General features: G+C 42.0%; 2 protein-coding genes across 5 annotated transcripts in view; both read left to right on the top strand.

The window, feature by feature from the left end:
• Positions 1–298: 298 nt before the first annotated feature.
• On the top strand, positions 299–9,935 carry topaz1 (testis and ovary specific TOPAZ 1). 4 transcript variants are annotated; one of them, XM_077507784.1, is made up of 21 exons: positions 527–903; positions 2,112–2,512; positions 2,609–3,633; positions 3,718–3,764; positions 3,968–4,059; positions 4,509–4,555; positions 4,629–4,696; positions 4,785–4,834; positions 5,192–5,278; positions 5,441–5,498; positions 5,604–5,755; positions 5,848–5,940; positions 6,020–6,120; positions 6,800–6,869; positions 6,965–7,136; positions 7,247–7,347; positions 7,417–7,582; positions 7,666–7,818; positions 8,973–9,176; positions 9,297–9,483; positions 9,561–9,935. In XM_077507784.1, exons 1-21 carry the CDS (start codon positions 705–707, stop codon positions 9,757–9,759), a joined length of 3,672 nt encoding a protein of 1,223 aa, XP_077363910.1. In that variant the 5' UTR covers positions 527–704; the 3' UTR covers positions 9,760–9,935. The 4 variants fall into 4 exon arrangements, with proteins under 4 accessions (XP_077363908.1, XP_077363910.1, XP_077363909.1 ...); XM_077507782.1 differs by having other exon boundaries at positions 299–673; positions 2,112–3,633; XM_077507781.1 differs by having other exon boundaries at positions 528–903; positions 2,112–3,633.
• Positions 9,936–11,892: 1,957 nt separating this feature from the next.
• trim71 (tripartite motif containing 71, E3 ubiquitin protein ligase) overlaps positions 11,893–17,056 on the top strand; it is a 30,862-nt gene continuing 25,698 nt past the window's right edge. The window contains exon 1 of the mRNA XM_077507376.1: positions 11,893–13,423. Within this exon, the coding sequence (XP_077363502.1) occupies positions 12,692–13,423 (732 nt within the window). The 5' untranslated portion in view covers positions 11,893–12,691. The remainder of the gene's footprint in view (positions 13,424–17,056) is intronic.

Genomic DNA, 17,056 nt, shown 5'->3' with positions numbered 1-17,056 from the left:
GATCACAAAGATTGGAAACAGTGTTTTGATAGGCTAAGTCACGCCAACAGTAGTTGTGGCATGTAACAGGATTTTGTTCTCAGCAGAACAAGAGATAAACGAGTTGTGTGCAAAGGTTGTTTTATCATTATTTTATGTTTAGTTGTACCAGATTATCAAAACGAGTATTGCGTAAAATTGTTAAGTCTTTACTTTTGAAAGTTTTTCAAGTAGAATCAGTACTAAATTTGAAATGAGTCCGCTCCCCACCATACAGAGAAGTTTGGTGTCATTTTGTGTTCCCAAGCACCGAATTGTCGCCTAACTCATTGCGCATGCGACGTGTGGCCTGTTGGCAGTCCTGCGTTAATCAACACTCAACTACAGACGCCAATGTCAACGATAGGAGAGGCCATCATAATGTTTTCATTCTCGAACAGGGTTGATCGAACCGGGTTGAAAGACCAACCTTGGTTCCGCGACGTAAAGTGAAAACCCAACAAAACCTGTCCAAAAAAGTTACGCAACAAAACGACCTTCATAATGGATCCGAGCACTGACCCACACAAAGCGGACGCCATGGCCAGCTGTACCGGAAGCTTTTGGGTCAACTGTGGGAGGAGGACGGAGGAGCCCGGTGCATTCCAAGGGACGTCGGTTGAGTTGGCATCCATTAGGCGTCGGTGTGTAACAGGTGGGCATATTCAGAGCTAGTAGATTCCCTTATGTTTGCGCAGGTTCCGACCATGCAAAGCTCAAATGTAGGTCACAGCTTAAACATTGTGCCAGAGTTAAAACAAAGAAAGCTCAAGTTAAAAGCAAGTGTGGCACGAGCCGGAGAAGTTTTAGGTCCCAGCAAGGTGAAGGCCACGTCGTCTCGCTGTAATTCTAAACCAGCACAATCTCGACAACCAAGTCCGTCAAGTAAGGCGCTTTTTAACTTTGTTGTTTTATGTAGTTTAATTGAATTCACTCTTAAGTCTAGAAAATAGTTTTTTGAGCAAGGTAGAGTTGTAATCTTCCATGCGTTTTCAAGCTAATTGTATGAAATGAGGGGGTGCTAAGCTAATATGCTAAGCGTTTTAATTATGCTTATTTTTTGACCATGCATTAATGTGCTTATTGGGACAGTATAGAATTTGGAATGTTCACATTAAAATTATTTCATGTGAACTGACAAGTTTATTTGTGTGTAAAATGTCAACAAACGCGATGCATAATAGTTGCATGCATAATAGAAATAAAGGAATACAAGAAAATTGCAAAATATTGCATTGCACAATTTTTACATTTTTTAATTTTTTTTATTTTTAAAATTAATGTTCTGGATTAGATTCACATCCTCCCCCTGCATCTCCTGCAGGGGGCAAATCCACAAGGGGGTGCAAATTCCCCAAACGAATGCAAACATCTCATGACATCGTATTGACAATTCCAGCTTAACATCACAAGTCAAAATTGTGGTCTTGGTGAATTGTTTGCATTGCGGATATCAGAAATGCTCAGATGTTTCGAATTGTCAATACAAAACAATATCACCTAAGATTTGTGTCTGTGTGTGTGTTGTGACATTGTGCATTAGCACATAAGACCAAACTTAAAGGTGCAAGATGAGGTGGAAGATTGCATGTTTTTTTCCGCGCTTGCACATATTTTCTCTGGGTACAAACAACAAACAATCACTAGTAGATTAGGAAACTTCGCTATTAAACTTGCCTTTGTGTGGATGGAGTTCATTTGTAAACAGATGTTACTGTCAGACTGGTGCACTGAAGCAATACTGAACAGATGAATATCAATATTTTTGTAGTTTTACCTTCCTGTCACTGTGCAGGCCACAATTTTATTCATGTCTAACTAAAACAACAATGAAGGAAAAAAAATATTTCTAAGTAGTCATTAAATTGCTGACCTTAGTTCTGCGGATTAGGTTGAAGAGACAACCTTTGAATTTAAGTTCTGCAATCACATTTGTTTCAATACAAGCATATTTAGGTTGGTTTTGTGAATAAGCAATCCTAAGCAAGACTTATGACCAATGCCAACAAAACATGTGGTGTGGTGTTTAACTTGCATATAAAAGTGCACTTATGCTTCCATGCTCCTTGACAAGGTGGTATTTTCACTTGCAGGTTTTCATAGAGATGCAAATCCAAAACCTACTTCCCTTGCTGGTTCGGAAGGCTCTTTGCGAAGAATTATTTGGTCTTCTGGCTGTGGACTATGCGGTGACTGTAAATTAATTTCTCCTGTGAAGAAGGTACTGGTCAAGCAAGTGCAAAAAAGCCCAGAAAAGCACAAAGCCACTCAGGCACTTAAAGAAGACCTCGAGCCGAAAGTCAACCTTTGTGACGTAGTCCTAAATTCTGATGCAAGCTGCCATGATTGCGGTTTTGTGCTACCAGGTGGTTTCGAAACCAAGAATGTGCATTGCTTTAAACGGGACATGAGAGCTGCTGGGTTGCAGCTCAGGCCCCGGTGTTCAGGACACCACAAACATGGAATGTCCCGTCCAAAATTGCAATCTGATGAGGTCTGTCAGCCTGGAAGTCAGTTTGAAAACCAACAACAGGAAGAATACGTAGAGAGGAATGTCTTGACTAACCATTCTGCTCGTCCATTATTCAAGGGTTGGGTGAATGAGGCAACCTGGCCGGCGTCCACCATGACCGGAAAGCCGAGTGTTGAGTTTGACCCTCCGAGAGCATGTGAGACCATCAGAACAGAGAGAGACGCGGGCAAAATAAATAACAGCGCAGATCTTTTCAAGAATTGTGGCACTTTGAAATGTACTACAGACCTGGAAACCATTAAACCCAACTGCCTTTCAAATGAGGAAGAAAGATGGAGAACTTCAAACAGTCTGAGACCAGATCTTACATATGGGACAAGCAATGGCGCGAGCGACACTCCTCAAATGTATAACATGCCAGAGGAGACAACAGCACTGTGCGATGATGCCCCAAGTTCCTTCACTTGCCAGAGAATAAGGGTCTATGTTCGAAAAACAAACCATTCCTGCGCGCGCACTTGCATAACCTGGCACAATAAGCGACTAATTCTGAATGGAATAATACACCTGGAAAGCTCCAAAAATGTTTTGCCACAAACTGCAACGATCCCGTCTGCTCTTCTTACTCCAACACAACCTTCACCCTCTTCCGGCAGAAGTGATGATGTAAATGGTAGAATTGAGAGCAGGCATTTGGAAGACGCTGAAGAAGAAGCCAACGAGGTACAAAGTCAATCGGAACAACTTGAACTGGAGCAGACGATGAACACGGACCATTCGCCAGATGTCGCCCAATCCGGCTCTTTCCCCGGCAGTTTAGATGATGATGACGACGATGGTGAGACTGTCAATGGTGAGGGTCAGCCATCTTCTGTTAGTCAACCAGGATCAAGTTCACCTGAGCGAGCAGACGGCGAAGGGCGTCCAGCTGAGAGTGAGGCAGGGCTCGATACTCGCCTGCGCGTTTTGGATGAGTTCACGGCATACCAACATGACATCCTGCTTGTCGACGTAAACCTCGATGACTCGGATCTCTTTGGCAACCTACCCCAGGAGAGTCTGCTGAAACTGGGCCCCAACAGACTTCACCAAGACCCAAAGACTTTGCCCACATATGGAGCGTCGCAGACTCTGAAACAAAGGTAAAGCTTCGTATTTGACTACCATCTCCCAGTTGTCAAAAGCTTATTATGACAGCATACTGTACTATATTACTTGTGTTTCAGTTGGACCCCAGTTAATATAAATCTTCGGTGCGGCAGTCCAGACAACGGTATGGCCAATTTAAGGACCTTGATGAAAGTTATAATGATGTGCCTGCACGTCAAGAAATTGTTTTATCATCTCCTCCTTGAGTTAGGCGGACCAGTGGCAATCTCAAAGCATTGTTAACAAAACAATACACGAGTGATGTTTTTTGTTGTTGTTGTTGTTGTGAAAGTTTTTGAATTATATCCGCACTTCTGAATTTTGCAGAGGAGAGCTCCAGTAGGCCCTGGAGGCCCAAGAATGCTTCTCCCAAAGCCAAACGGGTTGTTTTCAACCAAGAAACTCACACCCAGCCAATGGTAAGGGGTCAAAACTCATGGAGGGTTATTGACTAGGGATGGGCGAGTACCGGGTATCAGTATTGGGCCGATACAAGACCTTATTTCAAGATATCGATTGAGAAGAAAAGTGAAATCAGAAGAATAGAAAATTGCTGTTAAATTCATGCAATTATAAGAGAAGAAATGTGATTGAAGTATACAGTTTTTTTTTTTCTTTAAAATGACCTATCGGGATTTTTTATTTTTTATTTTTTATTTTTTATTTTTTATTTTTTATTTTTTTTTTTGTGTGTGGGGCGGGGGGTGTTGTATCAAAAATACGAGTGGTATTGCTGACTACTCAAGACTTGAGTATTTGTACTGGAATCGGTATGAAAAAAAAAAGTGGCCTTGAACATCCTTAGTTTATTGCATAGAGAATTAATGTGTTTTTAATGTAACTGCACTGTATGTGTTCATTTGAACAGGCCTCCTTTGCCAGTAGAAATCATGTAATCAGAGGCTTGCAGCAAAGGTACAGTATGTTATCACACATTTTAACCCATTCACGTGTTATAGTTTTGCATAAAATGTCCTTTTTCAAACAGGGATGAGCACATTGAGGTGGTGAACGAATCGCATAATCCGGACCCACGACTTGGGTCAGTGAGGAAAGGTGAGTGGGAATTCAAGCAGCACAACTGTATTGGGGATTTTATGAAGCGTAATTCTGAATGGGTTCTGATATCCCCCCCTTTATACAGCTCCATTGTTGCCAACCACTACAAAGAAGACTGGTCCTAAATTGGAGTCAGTAAGTATTGCGTCAAATGTGCGGATGAACTTAAATGTCGTTGGGCTTCGGCAAATACTGCTAACTACTTAGTTAACTCTTATGAGAGGCTGAAGTTACTAAAGTCAGCACAAAGTGAGGTTGAGCAAACCCTGGCCGTTGGAATTCTTTCAGTCAGGGCTAATGTCAATATACAGGTTTAGTTAAATTCCACGCAAGTTAATGCACCACAAAAACATATGGAGATAATAATCTTTTTCAGAACCATTATGATATTCTATTCATATCAGAACTTGTCGTCTTTTGACCTCTTTGTTTCCGTTTCTCAAGTGACGTTTGAGTAATTTGAGAATTCCTTTTACCCCATGAAACCTTCAGTACTGCTGGAAATTCTTCAGTGAATCACAATCCTGTAACTACAAGATGTGCCGCTTTCTGCATGCGCCTATGGAGGGCGACGAAAAGGTAAACCCTTGCTGATGAGCAAGAACCAGAACTTTGCAGTGAACAAAAGGGTTATTTCATTGCATTTTGAGTTTTTCCCTAAGCCCCCCGATATACGATCAGGAAATACCCTTTACTGTACATCAAACTTGACTTAATTGGCATTGTTGTTTGTCCTTCCAGTTCTGTGTCAACACTGTGGCGAGCTTCACTAAAAATCCAATGTCCCTCCAGAAAGCAGGTATAACTTCAAATGTATCCTCCATTAGATAAATGAGCTGTAAACGTTACTCAGTCCACCAGCACATAAAATCCAATGCGCATTCACCTTCACTCTTGTTTTCAGGAACTGTGTTCATAAGCTACTACCAGAACAACCCCCCGGGAATGTTTTTCTCCATGCCGGTCTTCCTCTCACTCATCTGGGCTCTGCTGAGAGCAGGCATGATGCATGATGTTCTGGCAGTGCTCAGCGTCAGCTTGGCACATAAGATCGTGGTCAGTAGTCTGTAATGTGTCATGTTGGCCAGCAGATGGCACAAAATGTTCTTGCTGATACAATCTGATAAGAAACGGTTTCCTCTCATCAGCCTACTCATGAGTTCCTGCTCGCCCTTTTCACCTTTGTAAGAGAGAAAGGCTGCACGAGGGTTGTACCGCACCTCATGCAGCTAACTTACAAGGTAAATGAACACCTTGGTACATTTCACTTCATCTGTGTATGTATGCAATGCATGTTAGAAGGTTTTCACCTACTGGCAGATGGCCAGTGAACATTCTGTGCTGAGCGTGGATTGCTTTGAATGGGTTACCAATCCTGAATTCCAAAAGCTGATACGTTCAAGGATTTCTGCTCATCAAAGGTGAGGCTTTTTTCTATGTATTTTTATTGTTTTTTTGGAATGTGCACAACGCTACATTCAATATTTAAAATGTACAGATAACAACGGCACTTACGCAAACATATAAGAACAAAAAAAAAAACACACACTCCCCCCCCCCTTGAGAAAGACCAATCAAGCAAAGATTTGATTTTTATTGCTTCACTGTAAAAATAAAGCACTTAAGTTACAATAACATGGCTGATTTTTTTTCTTCTTTTTTTACAGTGACGTGTCTTTTAGTCATTTGACAATGTTCTCTCCCATATTCCTTAATTTGCTACACGTAAATTTACCGATTCACAGATTTTATTTCAACGCTACGATGTGAAAAACACGTGCCCATTTTTTTTCTTTTTCCATTAAAAAAAAAATATATATATTTACGTTCATGGGGCGTCTACATTCAGTTTCATCCTAAAAACATAAAAATGACAAAAATGGACATAAGTGTTTTAAACATAAATTCATCTATTTATTTTATTTATTTTGCTGTTTTTGTGCTAAGGCTTAAAGCCCTGTCCAGCCCTGTCCTGTTTTTTTTTTTTCTCCCTTATGAATAAAGGGGGGAACTCTCTACAGTGTTCCGCATCAATTTCTGACTGATCTGATTTTGTCCCTGCTCTTGAGTAGTTCAATGTTTCTCTTTTTGATGTCAAAGATTATCTGCGTCCACCGATGTGCCCATTTCAGACTCCTTGAACTTGGCCCATGTCATTGTGGAGATGGAGGTTCGCAAACTTCTTTCAACTACAACCGCCATATAGAGCATTTGATTCCTTGCATTGTTCTAGCCACAGCTTGCCAACGGTGTTTTGTTTGCCAGCTTTGTGCAAAGCAAGAGGAGTGGCGCCACCTGGGCGAAGCTTTCCACTCCATTTGCACACCCTGCCATCATCCCAACCAGCTGGAGCGCATCAGCGGGCACATCGCTATTGCTCTTCTGTCCGAGACGAAAGACAAGTTGTCTGTGCCATTTGCGGCATTCGCTGAGACAAGTATAGCACTTTCGATGTTGTTAAAAAAAATAACATAAAAAATCTAAAACTTGATTTAGTTCATTTTTCGCTACAACAAACATTTCACCTTTTTTCATCTTCATGTGTAGTTTGTCACAATGAGGATCCAGACTCCCCGTTGATGAGTTTCATTGGCAGAATTGGAGTCACTCTCTTGATAAGATACCATAGAACTCAACAGTGGGCCAAGGTAAATAGATTTTGAACAAATTTGTCGAATAAATCTGTTTATAAACATTTGATAACTGCCTTTGTGCAGGGTCGGAAGGTGGTGGAGGTGCTGTCCCAATCGAAGATCAACTACTCGATGCAGAAAGGTTTGTTCAGGAAAGAGGACGGACGGTCACGCTGCCACCGGATAACCTTGGCAGCAGAACTCTTCATCCTCAGCGGCAGCCTGGATGGAGCTGTCCAAACTCTGCGCGGTATTGTTCACGTTGAGCTGAGCGCGTCCACCGACGCTCGTTTCAATCGCCTTGTTGTGGCAAACTTTTACCTGTGACTACAGAAAACGAGTGGTTTGTGAGTTCCAGCGCGTGGCCATGTCAGACTCCTGACCTGGAGAGTCGAAGCCGCATGCTCACGCATCTGGCTGAGAAAGCCTCACACAGAGACACATTGGAGGTCCTGCGTAACCTCCCGGGAATACAAGAGCCCAATGGTGAGAGAACATGCTTGGTTTTATTCATGTTCCTGAACTTTTTTCAATTTGATGACATTCACGCTTGTCTAGTAGTTTATTTCGGTTAAATCTGATATTTGTTAGAGCACCAAACCACTTGAAAAGGTTCCTTTTTTTATGTATAGTAAGTAGTGTTCATTTTGTCAACGAAAACTAAAACAATAATTTCGTCAGCACACATTTTTCACCGGACTAAGACTAGGCTAAAACAATAACTGGGACTAAATCGGTATGCATTTTCGTCGACGAATGAAGACGAGGCGAAAATGTGCTTTACTTAATAAAAAAATTGACTAAAATCTCTCTATATATAACCAGTCACTGTGACACTGTCATGTGACATACCCCCTATCAAATTTGCAGCTAGGTGAGTACAACATGCACAAACGCATGGACAGGAGGTGGATTAACAGTGAAAGGTTTAAAAAAAAAAAAAAAAAAAAGAAGTAAATTATAGTTACCATGTAACATTAATCCAATGTTAAGGTTAATCCGACCGCTAACTAATGTTGGCTAATTTACTAGCTCATAGCATGGAGCCATAGTAGCCACTTGTTGATATACTGCAATTGCATGCAAATTTGTTTTTAATCAAAAAGATGAGAGAACATTTTTATGTGCAATAGTTTCAGATCCAAAATGATCAACATAATCTGCTAACAAAAACAAAAAACAAAACATGGGTTAGATGATTGTCCTGACTAAAACATTGACCGTTTTTGTTGACTAAAACCAGATGAACAAAATTTTCTTGGACTAAAATAAAGCCTAAATGCTAGATTTTATAGTCAACTAAAAATGGACTAAATAAAAACGGAATGGTGTTTAGTTTACTATGATAAAAACTAACAAGGGTGATTGAAACCTAAGACTACATTTCAAAATGGTGGATAAAATTAACACTAACCATAAGGGAAACCTTTCTTCCACCAGCCGTTTTAGCCTACGATTTATGTTTTTACTGTTGTTGCTGAGACTGACCGGCAACCAGTCCAAGGTTTCTCTCGCCACTTGCTCAAAATCAACTGGGATTTCTCTTCAGCTCTCTGGCAACCCAAATGAGCATAAGCGTCATTAAAAATAAAAAAAATAAAAAAGTAGCTGTATTTGATGTCTTACTTTCTCTCCCTCAGATCAGGTTGACATCTCCAAGTACACCCACCTGTTTAATACTCACCTTCAAGTGTGTGTAGACAAACTAATGCTTCCCATAGCCTCCGACTCGGTGGACTTCATGCTCTCTCGAAAGGTGCCAATAGATGGCGCTGTGCTGCAGGCACTTTTGCACAAGCTGGGGACACAAAACCATTGGCTACGAGCCCGCAAAGTCTTCAGGCGTAAGTGGAGGACAAAGATCCAACTTCTTTTTTTGATAAATGACTACAGACAGTTAGTTTTTTTTTTTTTTGTCTGTTTATCTGCATTACCTGACTCCCACCTTTTTGTGTACCCGTAAGACTCGCTAACTGCTGGCTATTACCCATCCGTGTCGGCCCCCGCCGGATTCATGGCGCTGATTGTTCCCAGTCGGCTGGGGGAGGTGGAACTCGCACTCACGTTTGAGATGTTAATCACCGTCAACGCTTCACTCATTCTCCCCCTTTCTGAGACGGCGCCCAGAGCCCTCAGCATCACCCTGAAAAGGTAACCCCCTCATATTTACGAATATGGATGCCCTTGCTTCTGTTTTGTGCATATGACGGTACTCTTTCTCCCACCAGGAGTCAGGAGAGCGAGAGTGAGTACCTGTCGGCCGGCAGCCGCCTGCTCGCCGCAGCGCACATCCCTCAGCCCAAACTGGAGGTCCACTACACTCCTGTCAACTCCTCACAGGAACAAGTCTTCATGCTTAGTGTTGCCTCGGCTCGACACTGGCTGCACGGCAATCAAGCGTGGGCAAACGAGGTGTGGATTCATTAGTTTGGAAAGTAAGTTTGGGGGAGAAAAAAAAAAGAAGAAGAAATTAATGTAGTTAAGTAAACAGCATTTGACTGGGTTATTCTATGTGTATGTTGTTACTAGTTCAAATAGTTTGGCTGTACGTTTTTGTTTTTATTAAATGTTCTCAATGTTCTGCTTTAAATGTGTTGCTCAATGCTTCTTTGTGGTTTTATTCATTTAGTTTTCCTAAAAGTCTTACATTGTAAGGTAGGTGTTACTGAACATTTGATACTAACACACGGTGTTTAACTTCAAGATATGTGGCTTCTGCTCAGTTGCATTATCCCACTCAATTTTCTCGATTTACTTCGAAAAGATCTACAAGGAGCAGGGAGCTTTTTTTCTGATGTTCTTAATCTTATGTTACATTTATAAATTTCCTCTTGAGTTTTTGCTTTTAGAAGTGCATGGCAAGCCTGATGAAGGCTTCAAAATAACCAATGTTTTGTTTTTGTTTTTTGTTTTTACACCCACACATGACACAATACAATAGCTGTGTATCTAATGCTCGGTTTTTATGGTTCAGCCATTATGGGGCATAAACAAAAGAGGAAATAGACAAAAATGGCTTCATGCTGGAGAACTAATGATTCTTCTAATCATGATTTGTCAAAGCAAATATAAGCACATTTCCAGGACTTATGATTCAAAACAGTTGTCTCCGTTGTGTAAAAACAAAGAAAAACCAACAAAAAAAAACAGGTTCTCATGCATCAGTCAAGCAACCGCATGGGCCCATAAATATTCAGTCATGGCCTGAGTAGTATTCCGGTTTAGTGCCATGAACAGCCTCCATTTTTGTGAGAGTTACCTCAGGGCAAGTCATCACAGACCTTCACGTGGTCAGGATAGATGAATGCATGTCTGATGTTATATCATATGAATGTTGCAAATGATCATATGATGCTGTGTAAATGATAAATGACTACTGTGTAAGCGGCGATGAAGAACTGACAATTTGTGAAGGTTTTACCCCCCCTTACAGAGATGAGTCGTTTTACTGTGTCTCATCTTCATGAAAAGTGATAGCTGTTAGCCCATTGCATGTACAGTAGGCTAGCATGGTGAAGATGGATGAAAGGTTTGTTCGTAAGAGAAAGCTCAGTGGTGTAGTCCATCAGGTAGAATGTTTTGTTATTCGCAGCATATCAGCATAACCCCTGGCCTGTTCGGAAGCCTTTTACAAATGTACAAATCAAATCAAGCATTGTGTGTGACGTTATTGTAAATCACCCATTGTCATTTTTCAGGGCGCTGGGCCTGTTTTCTTCATTGAAACCAGATACGACGAATGGACCTATGTGCAATGAATGTTACGTTTTGTTTTGTTTTGTTTTCTTCCCCCACACATGTAAAAATTATTTTTACATTATAGACAGATTAAAAATATACGAATTGATTTAAAAAGCAGCATTTCGCTTTAGAAAGTGGCAGTATCATGCATATTTTTAACCCGTGAACACACCAAAATGAAAATTAATTAAAATAATAATAATAATAAAATAACGATACAAAACTTCAGCTGGTTAGCAAGTGAGCAAATCATTTTATTCACATGTGATGGGCCTATGTTTTCCAAATTCGGGCTTCAAATTTGAGATCCAGTAAATTATTTGTTGGCATTATCATGATGGAAAACGAAGGTGAGTTAGATAATTTGGCGTTGTTCGTTTCGCGCATGATTGATTTATGCGTTTTATGACTTAAGTGATCGTGTCTCGGCCGCACGCTGTGATTTGTGAGTCGTATTAGATACTGTGGACATTAATTTTACACTAGTACTACAATAAAAGCAGTCCTACTTAAAATTAACAGCTTTGGTGAGGCATTGTATCAATCATGTTAGCTCGATGCGCTGTCGAGATACGTCTACTACCTGGCGGACTATAAATAAAATATACTTAGTTTAACAGCGTCAAAACTCAAATTGATCTGTTGTCAGTAATGTAAGCTTTGCCAGCTTTTTTCCTTTTTTTGTTTATTTTTTTTTTCCCCCTCTTTCACGTCGGTCGTGCGCGAGCGCTGATCGGGTACGAGCGCGTGCGCCCCCAACTCACGTCCGCCCCTCCCCTTCCTCCCAGTGCCTGCAGCGGAAGTGAGTCCATTTTTTTTTTTCCCTCCTCAGGTCAGTCGAACTGGAGCTGCTGTCGGAGCAACAGCTAGGGCAGCACGCGCTCGTGTGAGCTCGTACCTTCAGCCGGTGTTAACGGTTCTTTTCCGGAGGAAGCAAATATAAGCGCGGACGACCGAGTGGAGGCTTGGACCATTCATTTAGCGTGTTCTCCCACCCCCCTCCCCTTTGCCCCATGCTGTGTGAGGAAAAGCCTGCGTGAAATTCCTCCACGCCGAGAGCGAGCCCACCGTAGGGAAGGAAGGATAAGCTCGGAAGTGAACATTTTTTGACTACGAAGGTTATCTGTAAGAGACTACATGGTTGTCGCTTTGCTCAACTGTCGACCACCGTTGGGTCCGAGGTTCGACTCCAGACTGAATGCCCACCGATGGTGACCCTCTGGGGGCGAACGTAAGAAGGTGGGGGAAGAGAGACCGAGGTTCCTCCATCAAGACGCCGATCCAATAACTCCGTATTTTGTTATTTTTATTTTTAGCCTCAATTTAACACCATCTGCCTCCTGCACAGAATCAATAACGTTGTTCGACGTTGTCACGTTTCAGGAATTGATTGTTCAATTTAAAGACTACCTCGTTGATTTTTGCCTCACATCTGAGTTATGGAATAGAGACATAATCTGTCGCTGATGAACATCCTTCTCCTCGTTGAAGTGACTTAAATGCCTCATGAATCTACCTCAAGAAACAGCAGTTTTCCAGCTCGACTCATCGGCTCGACGTGTGCCCAAATGTATACCTCATCTGTAAACTGAGCCTTGTGTTTGAGGTGGCCCCACAGATGGCTTCATTTCCAGACTCGGATCTGCAGACGTGCCCGCTCTGCAAGGAGCTGTGCGGCTCCTCTGCCCCCATTTCCTCCAGCTCGTCCACCTCCTCTTCCTCCTCCCACACCTCTTCCTCGTCCAGCCAGACCAGCAGGAGGCTCCATGTCTTGCCCTGCCTCCACGCCTTCTGCAGGCAGTGCCTGGAGGGCCAGCGCAGTTCGGGAGAGCCGCTCAAATTACGTTGCCCCACCTGCGACCAGAAGGTGTCCATCTCCGAGGCCGGCGTGGACTCGCTGCCTTCCTCCAACTTCCTCTTCAGCAACCTGTTGGACGTGGTGGTGAGCACCGAGGAGCAGATCCAGAACAAGAATGGCCACCACCACCCCAATCGATCAGGCTTGGGCTCCTCCGCCTTCCATCCCACCCACGGAGGCCATCTGCACCCCCCGCATCTCATGGCAGATCCTCAGTGCAGCTCATGCGACGAGGAGAACCTGGCCACGTCCCACTGCCTCGACTGCCAAGAGTATCTGTGTGACAACTGCGTGCGTGCACATCAACGGGTGAGGCTCACCAAGGACCACTTCATCGAGCGGCTCGGGGAGAACCTCCACCTGGGCCGAGTCAACAGCAGCCCGGGTCAACCGGCCATGTCGGTGTCCCTGGCGCAGTCTCTGCAGAACAACTTTGCACTGCTGTCCCTCTTCCAGGACCGCATGAGCTTCTGCCAACATCATGACAACGAGGTGAGCCAAAACACCACCCACACTGTATGTCAGAAGTTCTGGATCCGTTCACTTAACACGTCATCAGGAAGCACGTCTGATTGCCAATCGAATACAGCCTACCATCACTAGATAAAGCTACAGATGTTTGAAATGATTTCATATAACTTTAATCTAAAATGCTTTCGGTCTTTATTTAAAATTATCTGTCATTGTTTTTTGGGGGTGAGGGAAATTTGACTCCACAAGAGTTGAGTACCAGTCTGACAAAAGTGGTATCAAATAGGGATGGGTTTAAAAAAATCAAATAATCGATATCGAATAGATTTTCCTTTTCAAGCCTGATATCGAGTTGGATATTTTTTCTCTTTTCCCCATTCATTCTGAATAAAATAGAATTTTAAAGGCTTTTTTTTTTTTTTAAATCTGTTTTCTTAAAATTCCTGTTCACATGAATTGAAAAGTCTTTTTTTTATTTTTTTATTTCACTTTGACAATTCAATTTATCAGATTGAAGTAAATCGAATCAGAGAAAATTGACTCAAATCGTACTGAACTCTTGTGAATCGAAATTGAATCGATTGAGGAAATCCCAAGTTACAACGTATGGCAATGCTCTCTCAAGTGGTCGAGGACAGACACAGCTGCCGTGCCAACGCACTTTCAGACGATCTTTGAGCAAATGCAAAGAAAACAAACACTCGGCACAGTCATAAAAAATAGAGCTGCCAATGGCCACAGCTTGTTACTCAGTACGCAGAAGGCTAACAGGTTAGGCCAGTTAACAGCTAGCCAATACTACACTCTCATTCACAAGTGCCCATGTCACTCACCAGTCCAGGCCCCGCCTTTTAAAGTTATACACCTTCAAAGTTACAGATACTACAGTAAAAAGCGTGGCGAACCTAAGTGGAGAAAAAAATCCCTGTAACTCAAATGTATGCTGTTTGAGAATGTAAAATGTACTTTTATACCATTAATAAGTAGATACTAAAAATCTTCAACGCATTTTCCGATTGCAAAACACCGCCAAACAAATGTTACAAAAAGTGGCTGGGTCACATGATTTTCAGACCAATTAAATTAAAATTGGATAATTTGCTGCTACGCGCCTGATGAGCTTTTATAGCTCAGTGGTTGTGATTCATCATAGTAACGCAATATGGCAGAGAACCATACTGGGGTGGGACCATATGGCAAGAAGTTAAAAGCGAGCCGAGTGACTCTTTGCCTAGTTCGTCTTTTGTCAAAATGGCTGCATTTACACACGCCTAATGTGTGCCACAGCAGACATCCAGGGAAGAAGATGACCCCACCCCCCAAAGTAACAAGCCATGCTCAAGTTATTTGTTTGATCATGTGATCTGAATAAAGCTGCAATGGAAACCATCTCGGTTGTGCCATATGCTCCGAATGAATAACGTATGAGGGGCGAGGGGGTCTTTTTGTGGAAGCTCTGGTTCATGTGGGGAGAGGACATTTCTTCCTTAATGCAATTTGTGTACTCCAGATAGGAGGCAGCCATTTTGTTTACTTAAATGTAGTTAAGGGAAATATATTTTAATATAATCCATCTTGGACTAAAACAAACAGATTTCATGCTATCGGTTTTGCATGGATGACTGATAATCACAAAACAATATACCGGTATTTATTCTTAAATATGATACCTTTCCATTTCCAATTGTCCTCAATTCTCATTCACTCCTTTTAAAAGTTTACATTTTCCAAAATTCCAAAATTCTAAATAGTGATGCATGATAGCTATCGGACTGATATTGGGGGGGGGGATATCAGGATATCAGGCAAAATTTGACCGATATTGAAAGTCGCCTCAAATACATGCTGTTGCAATGGCATGGGTGGTAAAATGGCGTCGCTGCATGCGATGTAATTGAAATGTTTTATTGTAAGGTGCAACAACAGATATTTAAAAAAAAAAAAAAAAAAGGCGGGGGGGTTATCTATTGGTATCTGTGTGGAGGAGCAAGAAGTTATGTTATTGATATCAGTGGAAATAAATTATTGCTCATCCCTAATTCTAAATTTTAACTTGCCATGAAAATCTACTGGAAATTGTCCATCCTGTGGGCCACAATGAAACTAATTTGACTTCTTTGTTGTTGTTGTTGTTGCCTTTTTCTGGAGCTTCTTCACCTCGTGCTTGATGATCTTGTTCCTCATCCCCTTGGCCTTCATCACCTTGTAGCGGTCAAAGTCGGACATTTTGGCCCTCTTCTCTCTTGCCTCGATCTTCTTGGCTCAATTTTATTGTAATCGGTAAAGTCAATTAGCATAATGTGCCGTTTTCAATGCATCACGGGGGGACCAATTGAGATGCGCGGTGACCATCCCCCCTGCATTGCCAGTAAATACGTGGGCTCGGTTTTCCAGTAAGAGCTTCTTTTCCCAGTAAGGCCGCCCTCACTCGCTGGGGGAGGGAATGAGACAAGAGAAGGTCAGGCTTTCTATACCTGTGAGTCGAGTAGCGTTGAGGGGGTGTCACAGGGCTCCACATCATCCAACGCAACGCCACGCCATCATGAAGGTTGTTAGGTCTTCACAGCAGAATCATTTCTGGTTATTTCTGGTTTGGCTGATTTATGGACAATATCTGACTGAAGCCTTCCCGTCTTTATCTGCATGTCCGCTGGGCAATTTGTTGTAACGTGGCTATTTATTTAAGGACCAGTCTTGGTTGACACAAGGTTTACGTGATTATTTGTGCAGTTTGAGCACTGTACCGAAAGGAGTCAAGAAATAATTCAGTTGTTTTTTTCTGCTTGTTGATTAAAATCAATATTAATAAACAAGTCACTCCAAAAACTTTTTTTTTCAATATGTTCTATGCAGCGCCACTAGTCTAAAAATGGTATTCTGATTGATATTGCGTTTCGGGAATATGAATTAAGCAGAAATATCCACCTGTTTTTATCCATCTCGTGTCGGCCATTTTGCCACTTGCTGTCAACTAAAAATTACATCACAGCTGCTCAAGGGATCAGGTAGCGACCAATCACGGCTCAGCTTGCGAATGTCACATGACCAAGGTCAGAAAACAGGCGAGGCGTGACTGGTTGGATTTTCAGTCGACAGCAAGTAACAAAATGGCCGCCCCCAGAGATGGATAAAAACGGGTGGATTGTGCACTTTAATTCATATTCCACAATCAAGCTGTCAAAGGTGAAGTCAACCTTCAACATTTCTTGACAAAAATATGTTATATGTGACTTCACTAGTCTAAACATGCCGTTCATATTGCATTTTTGGAATATGAGTTATGAAGCAAAATCCAGCTGTTTTTATCTATCTTACCTTCTGTCGACTGAAGATGACATCACAGTTGGTCAGGCAATGAGCAGTCACAGCTCCCCTCTTTTCTGAAGAAGAATCCGTATTTAGACAAGTGGTGCACATTTTTTTGGGTTGACTTCCCGTTTATTCAGAATGCTGTTTTTTTTAGACTAATGTGATGTGCATATAACAACATTTGTAAAGAAACATTTTCGGTTGACGTCCCCATTAAACTGCAAGTGTCTCTCCTGTCCTATCGAGCGCTACATTGAAATGAAGATGGGCCGTGCTGCCTCATCGGCATCAATGAGGTCCTTGCTTGTGTGTGGAAGTTGAAATGGAAAATGGGATTACACCAAA

The sequence above is a fragment of the Festucalex cinctus genome, chromosome 19 (assembly GCF_051991245.1).
Source record: "Festucalex cinctus isolate MCC-2025b chromosome 19, RoL_Fcin_1.0, whole genome shotgun sequence".
NCBI lineage: Eukaryota > Metazoa > Chordata > Actinopteri > Syngnathiformes > Syngnathidae > Festucalex > Festucalex cinctus.
Note: the sequence above shows the minus strand (reverse complement) of the source record. Positions and strands in the feature narration are given on the sequence as shown.

Excerpts from the sequence above, each read along its gene's own strand:
- topaz1 (XM_077507781.1), top strand. The coding sequence starts at position 705 with ATGTTTGCGCAGGTTCCGACCATGCAAAGCTCAAATGTAGGTCACAGC. Across the intron at positions 904-2,111 it reads TCGACAACCAAGTCCGTCAA|GTTTTCATAGAGATGCAAAT; the intron begins GTAAGGCGCTTT and ends TTTCACTTGCAG. Across the intron at positions 5,941-6,019 it reads TCATGCAGCTAACTTACAAG|ATGGCCAGTGAACATTCTGT; the intron begins GTAAATGAACAC and ends ACCTACTGGCAG.